General features: G+C 45.5%; 1 protein-coding gene across 1 annotated transcript in view; it reads right to left on the bottom strand.

Moving 5' to 3' along the window:
- Positions 1 to 13,564, bottom strand: part of USP24 (ubiquitin specific peptidase 24) — a 161,467-nt gene that overhangs the window by 37,881 nt on the left and 110,022 nt on the right. Inside the window, 6 exon segments of the mRNA XM_036758123.1 lie at positions 1,816 to 1,960; positions 4,596 to 4,713; positions 5,300 to 5,491; positions 8,938 to 8,999; positions 10,279 to 10,439; positions 13,299 to 13,369. Of these exon segments, the coding sequence (XP_036614018.1) occupies positions 1,816 to 1,960; positions 4,596 to 4,713; positions 5,300 to 5,491; positions 8,938 to 8,999; positions 10,279 to 10,439; positions 13,299 to 13,369 (749 nt within the window).

Raw genomic sequence — 13,564 nt, 5'->3', positions numbered from 1 at the left:
GTTTTAATATGGCTCTGGTTTGGCATGGATCAACATTGAAGCTCAGCTTTGGCTATAGGAAGTCCAAGATAACAGGGCAGTGTCTCTAGGACACTCTTCCCTGGAGCACAAGGCCCTGAGACATTTGGCTGGGAAGGACAGTAATGTTACCCCATATAACATAGCAAAGCCAAGTTTTTCTGCATCTAGGTAATGTGAAATAATTAATATTTTGTGGATTTCTACGAATGCTAAAATATCATGGATTCTTGAGACCCCAAACACAGGCATTTAAAATTAATTTCCACTTCAGAGGCCAGTTTCCTTGTCTTCCTATCAGATAAGGTGTGTGTGTGTGTGTGTGTGTGTGTGTGTGTGTGTGGGTGTGTGTAAAATAATTACCTAAGGAAAAACTGTATTTGTTATAGTGGCACATTTCTCACTCCTCATTCCCTGCTCCTCCCCTGCCCTTGCCCCCCGAACATTTATTTAAAAGTACTAATGTTTCCATAAGAGAAAATATTTTTATCTTCTTCTAGAAAGGCTTTAATTTATGTAGTGAGTCAAATCACAAAGATTAAAACATCTTATGGAAAATTGGACACTTGCAGGTAATGAATGACATCACTAGGGAGTTTAGGGACATGAAAATCAATCAGAAAGTCAAGCCAGTGGAACATGGAGAAGAGAGTGAAGGAATGCCCAAGGCCCAGATCCTGCCTCTGGCACCTTGTGGTTGGGTGACTGACAATTCTCCAAGACAAAGTTACAGAGCAGCTGCTGGTCAGTGCTGGCAGCAAGTGTTGGGAACAGTCTCAAACCAGTCCATCTGGTCACCACTCATCAGCTCATACATGTCTTCCCAGGTTTTCTGAACCATCCTCCTGATCATTCCTTACAGCACAGGAGTATTCTACTGTACATACAGGAATACGACAAAGCTTAATACAAAACAGCCAATAATTATAAAGCAAACGATCTCAAATCTGATTTCCCAGTTTTGGATCCATGTTCAAATACATGGTGACAGAGTGGGTCATTTTCCAATTCACGCTGGTTTCTGACCACGTAAACCACTTGGAAAAGTTCTCAGGAAAAGATGTTAAACAGGCCAGCCTGAATCTTCATTCAGGTTACGATGTGGCCCACGAGACGCATGTTCATCCAAAAACAGTCATTGAGTCCCTACTGTGCAAAATGTATTTTGCGGAATGACTTTTAAAAATATATCAAGATGATTTATTAATGGCTTAGTGAAAATGATCAATTTGACACCCACCCTCTAAGCGATCCTAGTTTTCACTTCTTTGAAGGTAAAAAAGAAAAAAAAAAGCAGTGAGTGATCCAAGGAACACCCGGGGCAAAAAAAGCTATTTCCCTTTGAAAATGTGTTTCCTTGTTAAGTACGGCTAACAGCTGGATGGCAAATGGTTCCTAAGATCACCCAAGTGAAAGATGAACAAGCATGCGTGCTTGTTATTTCAGAGGGGCAAGAAGAATGTACAATCATTTATGTAGCACCTGCTGCATGGCAGGCACCGCGCCAAGTGCTTTACAAGGATTATCTCATTTGAATCTTACCACAATCCTGCCACGGAAGCACTATTCCTATTCCCATTTTATAGTTGAGGACACAGAGGTCAAATGACTTGCCTAGGATCACACAGTTACTAAATGTCAGAGGCAGGATTTGAACTTGGGTCTTCCTCACTTTAGGCCCAGGGCTCCATCCACTCTGGTGCCATCTAGCTACCTCATGATAGGAGCAGAAGCAGTTGGCATTTATAAGCCCGTATTTCATGGTAAATAACCATGGCACACAGCACAGATACTCACATCAAACTCCTTGGTGAGAGCAGGGTCAGGCTGATGGTGCATAGAAAGCAGCTCTTTTGTAATGATCTGAAGATTGGAGGGTGAGCTATCCGCCAACATCACCAGAACTTCATAGGCTGCCAACCGACTATTCACAGTACTACATCTAAAAAAAAATGACCAGTGGTTTGTTTCAAGAATAAATTATCTACTTAAATATTCTTTAGATATTAAAAAAGAATTGAATCTCCTTATTCCACCCAGGCTGGAAGTACAGGGGCTGCACAAGGGCCCATGGAAGCTTTCCCTTGCTGCTTCTGACCTGGGCTTGTTTGCCTCTCCTGATACAGCTCTGGGGGGCTCGTATATTAATGCCCAATTGAGGGTGGACCCCTGATCAGCTGGGCCCACTACAACTCAGAACTCCTGAGCTCAAGAGATCCAGCAGCCTCGCCACCTCCATGATCAGCTAAATATTCTTTTTAAAATCAAATGGACATTTGAAACATAGAGCATAGCAGTTATAATTTCCAAAGAAAGATTAAGTTATCGAATAGTAGATAATAAACTTCAAGAAAGCAGGGATTGTCTTATCTTTGTATCTTTCGAATTACTGACGCCAAAGTAGGTAGTAGGCACTTAAGAAATGGTTATAGAACTGAATGCTTGGAATCCAAATAGAGAACTGTAATATCCTGATCCACAATTTAATTTTGGAGTCAATAAAAAAGCCTCGTTGGAAAGAAATAATGAACATTTCCCAAATTATCCAACAAGACTGTAATGATTTGTCACTGACGGTGTCAGCCTGTACCTTCTTTATAGAGAAAAGGTCAATGAGAGAGACAGGAAGACAACTGAGGGGTCCTACTAAGGGCTTCAGATAGCAGCTAGTGCTGACACTTTAACCCTAAAAAACCATGTAGAAGAAACAAGTTTCGAAATGAGATGACACATTTCTCATCATTTTAGACAGCTCATTCACTTCAAAGCACAAGGCGATTAATTACTTTTCTGAATGTTACTAAAAAAGGAAGCAAACAACAGAAAAACTTCCACTTTTACTCAGGAGCTCTAAGCCTAAAGAGGTCAGCACAGAGTTACTAAATCCAGGGTGCATACCCTCTCACCCGCTCGGGAGATCACAGACTTGGAGCTTGAAGGGTTCTCAGAGGTAGAATCACCTCATTTTTGTCACTGAGGAAACTGAGGTTTAGAAAAGTTAAGCGAGTCACCCAAGGTCACACAGATAAAAATCTACTCTCAGATATTTTTTATCCATCCTCTAGCTTTCACCATTTACTGGGAATTCCATGCCTTGGGAGGGGGCTGGCAATTTGAGCTCCTTCATTCTGATCATTAGGTATGGTTGTGTTCACAGAAAGCAGCACGTCCGTCCAAAATTTGTGGCCAAATCCAGAGAGAAGGGGGAGATGGAGCAGAGAATAAGCTCCAGACAGGCCTGAGGGAGCGAGGGCAATCCTTCTACCACTGACAACAGTAACAGCTCCCATTTCAGGAGGGCTTTAAGGTTTACAAACAGCTTTACCTCCATTATCCCCTCTGACTTGTACAATTCAGAGAGAAAGGAACTCATCCCCATTTTTGGAGATGGGAAAACCCCAAATGGAGAAAGCCAGTGCCCTATTTGGGGTCACACAGCCAGCAAGTTCCCAAGGATTTGGACCCATCCACTGTGCGAGCTGCCTTATAGAATCACTGATTGTTAGAGATCTGCTCCACCTGTCCCTGTGAGGTGTAGGGCTCCTAGTGATACATAGTGTGTAAACAGATAAAAGGCTTCCTTAACTGCTCCATGCAGCTAACATACAGAATGCTTTTACCTACATGCTTCACCACTCCATGACAGACTTGCTGCCTTTGTAAAATCAAAGCCCAGATTTTATTAAAAATAACATCAATGAAGGAAAACGTGGCTAAAACAGCTCAGAAGCTGGCTTTCCCTGTCCCTGCAGTTCACTCTTACTCAGGCACATGACAGAAGGGTCTTAGAGGACCTGACTAATCTTGTTCCTGACCAAGAGCCCCTTTGCCATGGTTGTGACAAGTGGTCCTCTACATTTGTGTGACTATGGGAGGGAATGCTGTGCTCCAGGCTCCAAGAGACCAATTTTAAAGTCGAAATTGGAGTATTTAATGTTAACCTCTTGTGGTACTTTTAATGTCCCCACATGGTAAAAAACAGTAATTTTTGCATTATTGTACCTTCTCATTAAGATAGCAAGGAAACATCCAATACATATTTAGGAGAGCCATCAAAATGGCTGCCATAAAGTGTTTTATAAAGAAAGAGCTAATATATCCTGATGAGCAAAAATAACTTTTGGGAAAATACCTCATCTTTCAGTGAGAATGGCTAAACGATGTATGATTAATGTGAAAAAGGAACCCCTTTGAATTTATGCTACGTGAAGTTATAATTATGTAAAATATGGTGACAGATTCCAGCCCAATGCTAATGTAAATAATGTGACCACTTCAGGGGAATTGTTATTCAAACTAACCAAGACCTAGCTGTTTCTCTATAGGAGATGGCCTGGTACTCCTTCCTGTTAAACATCCTGTTTTCTGACAGCAGCTAAGGACCTCTTGGGTCACAAATAACAAATCAAGTTTAAGCTCTTATCGTGATTTCTTTGCCTTCCTATGCAGCGGATCATGGGACTACACAGACAAAGGGATCACGCTTCCACATGTGTACACACGAGTTCTACCACTGGAGACAAGAGTTCCAAGTTAGAATTTTTACCCCAACTGAACACAACGTGCATTTTCCATACTTTGGGTGAAAGTCCTGCTGACTGATGGCAGCACTGCCAACTGGAGAATGACTGTTTAAAATAATTCTAGAAGCCCGGAAAAGGAAGTCATCCAATAATGGTTTGATAAGCGACGACCCTGGAAGAGAACACATTATTCACAGCGAGGACCAGTTTAGTAAAAACTACTAAGCTAAATTTTCCCCTCACATTCCCAAAAGCAAGTAAGAGTGAGATGCTACGGCTAGACCCTGCCTAGCAGAAAAACACGTCACCTACGCTACTCCAGGAACCTGATCACGGATGAGAGACCAGGAAGGAACCCTGGAGAGCATCTCCTCCCACGCTCCCATTTCACAGATCAAGCCCAGGAGAGTGGCCAGCTCAGGGCCACAGGGAGGAACCAGCAGGCATGCAACCTGCACCTGGGTTTTCGAATTCCAATCCCCTGCTCTTTTGACTAGGTCGGGTTTCATTGCCTAGTAGACAGACCAAAAGAAAATTAGTTTCTGTTTTTTCCTGCCATTTTAAGTTGTGTTATCAGCCACAAATAACATATGATATACCAAGTTTTAAACTGATCTGCACTAAAGATGCAGCTGATTTCCTGCTGCCTAAAGCACCAATTTTCACTAGACTATTCAGTACCCATTCATTTTATTTTCCCAAAATAGACACTAACCCATATTAATAAACTGAGAATGGTAGTATAAGGCAATAATTACCAAGCATTTCTTTTTCTGCTCCACAGAGCGAAAGGAGGGTCTTGATGAGTCTTAAATGTCCTGCTAACAAAATGTTGTCTGCTTCACTGGTTTCACACTCAGCTGTGCGATTAGGCTCAAAATTATCTAGCCAAGTAATTTCATCTTCTAGCATGGTAGCTGGACTGATCTTTAACTGATCCATTTCTGAAGCTAGAAAGGAAAAATAAATGTAAAAAGTAAGATTTCATTTACAAGCCCTTTGTTTCAGACTGTCGAGGTACAGGGATGATCTGATGGCACCTTGAATTGGCTGTGTCCACCTCTACAGACCTCTTCCCACTGGAGCAACCCTTTTCAGACTGCTACCTCTGCCAGAGGCATCACTGCACCCTGGGTTTTTCTTGCAATCACCTTTTCCCATCCTATCCAGCCAGTGGTCAGTTTCTATCAATTCTACAGCATTATCTCTTCCCATTTACACCCTCCTCTCTATTCCTGGTGTCAGCACTCTAGAATAAATAAACCCTTCTTATTGCAAGCCTAAATGAGTGTAATAACAGCCTTCCTACGTCCTTCTTTCCTTTCCAATGTGTGTTAAAAATCATACCTTATTCTGGTCCCTTTGACTTCCATTCCCCCCTCTCCCCAGTCAGTATATTAAATTTATAAGTAGCCCAGTATAAAGGTAACAATCCTAAAAATAAAAGGAGTATAATTTGCCAACTGCATCATATATTAACCCTAAATCACATCCTGAGAACATAAGCTACATCAGGCCACGTCGGCCTTACTGTCAGGGTCTTCTGGTCCTGCGACATGTAAATCTCAGAGAAGTTCTGAGTATCTGCAGCAAGACCAGCGGAACACCCAATGGTGCTGATGATTTTGAGATGATGTGGACACATTCACTTTAAAGTTTCACTGACAACTTCAAGATAATTTGGACATGTTAATGAACTCAGCCCAGCCCTAAGGTAGCACAGAAGAGTTAGTCTATCTCTCCCCAAAACCCTATCAAATGAGACTGTCACCATGCATAGCAATTCCAGATTCCACTGGCCAATCCGAATCTTTTCTCTCTTCACCCCTGGCTCAGTCTCAAAGCTAGCTTTCTTTCCGTTGTCAGGCGACCTCCACTCCTGCCAACACCCTCAGTACATTTTGAGGCCACTGCTCTTCTGTGACCACAATCTCCTCTCTCTCCAGTCTTGATCACTTAGGGAACTGGTTCAATTCTACACTGTCGTTGACACTGACCATACCTCACCAACTCCTGGATCACTTCTACCTTCTGTTTCCTTAGCTCTTCCTCATGTGATAACTGAATGGAAGCCACAGCAACACTGCTGACTGGGTCCAATCCAAATTGATGCTAGCTGATTCGCACTGGAGGCTTCATGGAACAAGATAACCCTACTCTATTTCTCCCTCACTGATTTCCTATCTCATTCATCAGGGAGGCTTTTCCTAACCCTGTCTTCTTTCCTGTTTCCCATAATACCTTCCCACCCTCTGCGGAGGACCTCATTTCATACACATTATAAAACTGAGAAATTCAATGAGATTCACTGAGAAATCCATTCCCTCCACCTGATTTTATCCCCCACCATCTCCTCCTCCACTCCTGTCTCTAGCGACAGGGGCCAATCTCTCTGCATGTGTCCTCCATCTCATCCCCTCCTGAAATCCTTCCACAGACTGTCCCCACCAGCAATTGACTCTCTGTCCAACCTCCAATTCCTCCCCACTTGCTAGATTCTTTCCTGATATCTATGAATAAACCCACAAATCCATTCTTAAAAAAGCCTCCCTTGATCTGATCAGCCTTACTATTCCTCTTTATCTCTCTTCCCCTTCTCAGCCAAATGCCTCCAAAAAGCCGTCTATATTTGGTAACACCATTTACTCAACTTTAAACCATCTGCAGCTTGGCTTTGAACACCCTTGTTCAACTGAAATTGCTCTCACCAAAGTGACCATTGAGCTTTTAAACAGGAGATCTCCCTCTCATGGCCTTTTCTCCATCTTGCCCTTCTGAATCCTCTGCAGCTGATGACATGGAGGGCCACCCTTCTCATAAAACCTTCCCTCATTTCCCTAACTGCTAGTGCACCTTGTATTTAACCACACGGTGCATGTTTAGATTTATGTTGTTTGTTTGCATAATTTTAGGTCATTTGTTCTTTCTGAGGCTGCATCCATCTCCCCGTCTCCCCTAAGCTAGGCTGGTGCTCCCCCCCTTATGCTGCCCTTCCCTATTTTAGCATGTACGTAACTCTGTATTACACCTGTACATGGCCTGCACCTTCCTGCCAGACTGTGAGCCGCAAGAGGGTAGAGACTGCAGCCTGGATATTCCTAGTGTCCTACACAGCCGGGACTTATTAAATGTTTACTGATGCTGAAGTATAAAATCCCCAATCAAAATAAGCTAGCCAGTCTTCACTGTGCTTCTCAGGCTGTCATCAGCGTGACGTAAGCTGTGCTGGTAAAGAAGGCCAGCTTAACCAGGAGACAAGGAGCTTCATGGGCCCCCTCTGACCCAGCACACCAACTGTACCAAGCTGTCTGTGCCTATAACAATCATGCTGTCATCAAAGCTGAAAAGCGTCTACATGGCGCCTTCCCTATAGCTGCTCATTCTGTCCTCATGACAAGCCTATGGCGCAGATGCTAGCGGCTGAAACACCAAGGCTCTGCCAGGCCAGGGGCTCACACCAGATGGTGAGGGCAAGAGGTGGATGCAGACCCAAGGGCCTCCCATCTCCAGCTTCAGTCCCCATCCACATGCCACCCAACATCAAACAGATACATTCTTTCCCACTTTGGGTAAAGAACAGTGATAATTCCCTTCTGGCATACAGTCTTAGGGCAAAGAGGATCAGATCTGACTCAGCAGAAATGGGTAACTGCTGCATGGCTCGCCCCATGAGGTCAGGGACCACAGCTTGTCCAAGTTTTGTCTCCCATTCAGCATTTGGCAACATTTCTGACACTTGCAACTAGGAGTGGGAGAGGTCACACGAACAGTGCCCTTGGCCTGCAAGGCCCCAACTCTTTACCGATGAACATTCTGGAGAATTCCTGCATAAGCATCTTCCATTTATTCTAGTATGGAGTCAATGCTCGCTCAGACTAAGACCAGGGAAACTAGGGCTGACGGCAACACAAACGTAAGGCCCAGATGTCAATTCAGCCAGTAGCTTCAGCTGCCTCCTTGCACCCGACATCAGCTACATCTGAATGATGCTTCTTGCCATGAGTTTACTCCATCTTGGTTGGGGTATGAAGAAGATGAGGAGAAAACAAAGGGAATTTCCACAATAGTGAAAGAAGGCACATAATCCCACACAAACAGGGTTGGGATGGACAACGCCGATGTTAAAAGTCTTTCATGATGATCCCACGGTTGTGTGACAAAATCTTGTCCATCTGTACATTTTAAAAATCATCAATCTTTTGAGCAACACAACCAATGTCACAGTTTGGACGGCTAAGTAGGGTGGGGAAAAGTAACAGGAAACGGAGAAAGCATGGACATTTTGGGTCAGTGTGAGCTAAATAAAAAGCACCAATGTGCCTCCCCATTCATGACTCTCACATAGACTTTATAATGTCATAATTGTGGTCTTTAAAAAAAGTCAAGTGTCACTTACTTGTCAGGTCGTCTAGTAACTGGCACCTCAGATCAAAGTATTCCATACACTGAGACAACAGCCTGAAAGCAGAGAGGTCACTGTTATTGCACGGCCTAGTTTTTAAAGGAAAGCTTTCTGTCTTTCTGGAAAGAAAAGAACTAAGTATTTATATAATGAGCTGATAAGAAATATTATAAAAGATAGTTCCCAACCTGCAGGGGTCATCAAGAAACATGCCAAGGATTCCATTTCCTTAAAAACAAAATCCTTCATTACAAGATGGGGAGAATAAATCTTCCCCCACAGTCACTGAACTGTTATTATAATAAGGAACGGGAAAAAGCCTACAGATGGCCCATCCACATGAAAGGAAGATGACTTGGTTTGTTTTGAGAAAACTCCAAACACTTCATAGAAGTTAAAATAAGCCAATTAATAGCAACATCCATAAGAATAATAGCTCTCTGCTACCTACATTATGTTTGATCCTGCAGGTAACAGGGAGCCCCTGGAGTTTACTGAACAGGTGGGGGTGACATGGTCTTTATAAACTCCTCATCCTGAAAGAGGAAATTAACTCTGGATCATATGTGGCCAAAAAAGGCCCTTTTCCCCCCTTTTCAGCTTCTCAACTTAAGTTCCTGGAGGGTGGGGACTATCTTTTGCCTGTGCATTCCCAGCACTTAACACAGCACCTGCCACATGGTAGGCACTTAATGAATGCTGTCTGACTGATTCTGGTCAGACCTGTGCTCTGGGAAGGTCCCTTTGAGACCTGAGAAGATGGACTGGCATGGGGACACACTCAAGGCAGGCAGACCCCTCGCAAGGAGGGCCTGCAACAAGGTGGGGACCGTGCCAGAGGAGACACTGCCAGAGGATCTGGCAATAGTTTAGATGCCAATGGTGGAGTGGGGTGAGCGGACGGGAGGAGTCTAGGGTGATTCCCAGGTTGTGAGCCCGAGGGCCAGGGGAAGGGCAGCGCCTCTGACTGTCATGGGGAGTTTGGAACATGATCAGCTTTTAACACGCAGAGCAGGAGAGGGCTCAGAGAAGACCAGGGGGCAGCTGAGAGCAGGGTCAGAGGTCTGAGAGTCATCTGCCAATAACGGGTTCATCAAAAGCAACACTACGTCTGAACCCAGGTGGTGACTCAGGCTTTTATCTCACCAAGTTTTGAGAGACACTCTAAGAATGTTGCCAAATGGTGAAGGCACAGCACTGCTTCAGCTTCTCCTGAATCCTGGGATTTTGCGGGGTATGGAGGGATACAGGAAAGATGACAAAACAGAACTAGAAAGCTCCCTATTTGGCTCAGAGGCCGCGGTGCAGATCGAGGCAGAGCCAAGTGACGGTTACCTCTGGTTGACTCCTCTCATGATACTTGTTGGAGACCAGAGAGGCAGCTGAGCTGTCAGAACGACGCCAAGGAGGAACTGATTCGGCTTCTGCACTTCTGGGTGAGCCGAAGTGTCCGTCTGGCTGAGAGTGTACAGCTGATCACAGGCGACATGGCGAATCTGAAATGACAGGGCCATTGGCAGCAGTGGATAGGACAACCACAATTTTTATAGAGCACGTTACAAATGCTACCTCATCGAATCCACACAACAATGCTGGGGAAAAGGAGCTACTACCACCCCCATTTTACAGATAAGGAAACTGAGGCAGGCAACGCTCCAGTGACTTGCCCACGCTCACACAGCTATTAAATGCCTGAGGTAGGATTGGAACTAGGACCTCCCTGACTGCACGGTGGTGCTCCCTAGTGCAGGAGGTGGCCTGCATCACCCCCTCGAATGCTAGCACATGTCCTGGGGCAATCCGGTTCTGGGAAGATGAGCGAGACAACCCCCGGTGCCTCTGAGCCAGCTCCCCATCGTCCTTGTGATCCCCCATCCTTTCCTCCCGGTGCTTTTCCCCACTTCTCTGTCAGGATGCTTTTTCTTGAGTGTTTCTGGTTTTGAAAGGTTAGCTTCACAACTTTATCCACCTATTTTTAATTTCCTGCTTCTGGTTGTTTTATTTTATCCAGTGTGTGGTCACTTAATGATGAGATTCTTTTCAAAAAATTCTCTGGATGCTTTTTAATTGAATCCATTTAAAATTCAGAAGCTTAAACAAACTGCCAAGAACGGTCCAAGTGCAGTTCTGTTTCTGCTCCTCTCCTCCCCCTTCTCGTTCCCTTCTTTCCCTCTTCTTTTCTTAAAGGAATCACACAGCTAGTCAGTGTCTGAGGCCAGGTTTGACTTTAGGTCTTCCGGACTCCAAGACTTGGACGACTATCAAAAAATGACTCAAGCTTAAAGATCCTCAGAAATCCACATGCAAATCTGTACCAGGCCTGTGATTTGGTGCACCTAGGCCACCAACATAATACTTCACAGATAAATTTCTGGGCTTTGGCTTGAAGCACAGAGGTTTTGTGTTGGACCAGGAGACAACTATGTCTGATTATGACCAACTGTGTCACCATGTGCCAGCTATGTGGTACAGCAGATAGAGTGTCAGACCTGGAATTAAGACCTGAGCTCAAATCCATCCCCTGATACCAGCCATGTGACCCTGGGCAAGTCACTGAACCCTGTTTGCCTCAGCTTCCTCATCTGTAAAATGAGCTGGAGAAGAAAATGCAAATGTCTTCACTATTTCTGCCAACAAAACCCCAAATAGGGTCATGAAGAATCAGATATGACCAAAAGGACTGAACAGAAAGTGTCCATGAGAAAATCCGCTCACCCCTAGGTCTCTAAGATGAGGGGCCAGGACCAGACGGCTCTTGAGGTTCCCTCCTACTCTGGCTCTAGAAACCCTTGGCAGTGATTCTAAGTCGCTAGACCATCCCATGTGCCACAATGTCTTACATGTGAAGCACTTCCAGTTAACTAGTGTCTATGAAAGAGTGACAGCCAAAGGAAGAATGGAGCCATGGACTTCAGGACTGTCCCCTCCAAGGCCTTACAAACAGAGGGCATTACGAGGTTTGACTAGGCTTAATGGCTTCCACCGTGGGTCCCTGGGCAGCAGGGACTGAGCCCCTGGGTAGCAGGGACAAGGCTCGGCCTTCCTCGCAGACTCCGTCACTGCTCAAACCTGTCCAGGGTCTCACAGTGCTCCCAATCACTCACGCAGGTTCTCGTGGCCTCCCCCAGGCCGGTCAGTGGCCAGATGCGGCTGCTCCCACCCATGTGGCACTTCTGGGAGCACTCAGCCGTCACCTCAGCCCAAGTCCTTGCCCACCCTCACTCACATGGATGATGATGGGGCGCGGCAGCCACCTTTCTCTTGACTCACCAGCCACAGGTCTGTCTAACGTTCTATTTTCTCTGGGATTAAACAGAATTGTGTGTGCTGGGCTTGCTGGGGCTAACCTGTCTTCCCTCCTCCACTGTCTATTACTTCCCATATCCTCGACCACGGGAGGCCTTTCCCCAGTCTTCCCACCCACACTCCATCGATCCACTGCATCCTTGGATGTACACAGACACACATGCACATCCCTGCCCCCGCCTCCAGTCTGAGACTATCTCCCAGCATCATAGACTTAGAGCTGGAAAAGATTTTAAAGGCCACAGAGATTCAGTGACACGCCCAGGGCACAAGAGGAACCCCATGAACAACCACAATAACACACACAGCACTTGTACAAAGCGCTTCACAGTGACTGTCTCATGACAAGCCTGGGAGGGAGGGAGGTGTTGCTGTCATCCCCATTTCACAGCCGAGGAAACCAAGGCAGACTGAGGTTAAGTGACTTGCCCAGGGTCATCCAGACAGGAGTCTGGCTCTGTGCACTCTGGCGCCCCTGGCCACTGACCATCGCATTGCTCTCTGTCTTGGCAGCACCCAGCTCGGTCTTTGGAACACTGGAGGGGGTCCTTGCTACAAGATGGATCATTCTGGGCGGTTCTCAAACGATGGTACTTGGCTCATTTGTTCAATTAATACTTGTTTTAGCTAATGAGCAAAAACCTGCTACCAGATGGCAAATTCCAACAGTCCAGGAAACTCTCTCCAAGGTGAAACAGTTTTATGGACTCAGAAATGAGACTTATAATGTGTGACTTAAATCAGCGTAATTCAATGTAAGTTAAAATGTCGGACTGTGAAGATTAACTTATCCCCTCAATCACAAACTCACAACTGCTGCTGTCTCCTGCCTCTCTGCTGGGTTCTTTGGGTGACCCAGAACACTGAGGGTGCTGAGCGTGAGCCACCTGGTGCCTCGGTTAGGAGCCGACACGCAGCTCCCAGAGGGCCTCTGGGGGCACACCGAGGGGGCTGAAACCAGGTAGGGGAGAGAGTTAACTTTAAGATGCATGTCAAGAGACTTCACAATGAAACACAATTAAGTCATTTAGACAATTAAAAATCCTCACCTCGGCGCTTGGAGATCCAAGCAGGATATCGATGATAAAATCGGCCACACACGGCAAGTTATAGAAGGAGGCTAGCAACAGGAATTGGAGAATTAGGCAGCGTAAAACCAGAAAGGTGGCCCAGTCCCACGGACAACATTCAGAGCTCTGGGAAGTTTACTTTCTAATTACGCTTGGCTGGCGCCTTTTCAGGCCAGGCCAGGCCAGGCCTCCCCACCGGCATCTTGTGCAGGCCTGATGGCTGACACAAGGGTCAGCACCCAGAC

The sequence above is a fragment of the Trichosurus vulpecula genome, chromosome 4, assembly GCF_011100635.1.
Source record: "Trichosurus vulpecula isolate mTriVul1 chromosome 4, mTriVul1.pri, whole genome shotgun sequence".
NCBI classification, from domain to species: Eukaryota; Metazoa; Chordata; class Mammalia; order Diprotodontia; family Phalangeridae; genus Trichosurus; species Trichosurus vulpecula.
The sequence above is the reverse complement of the archived record's forward strand: the minus strand, read 5'-3'. Positions and strand labels throughout refer to the sequence as shown.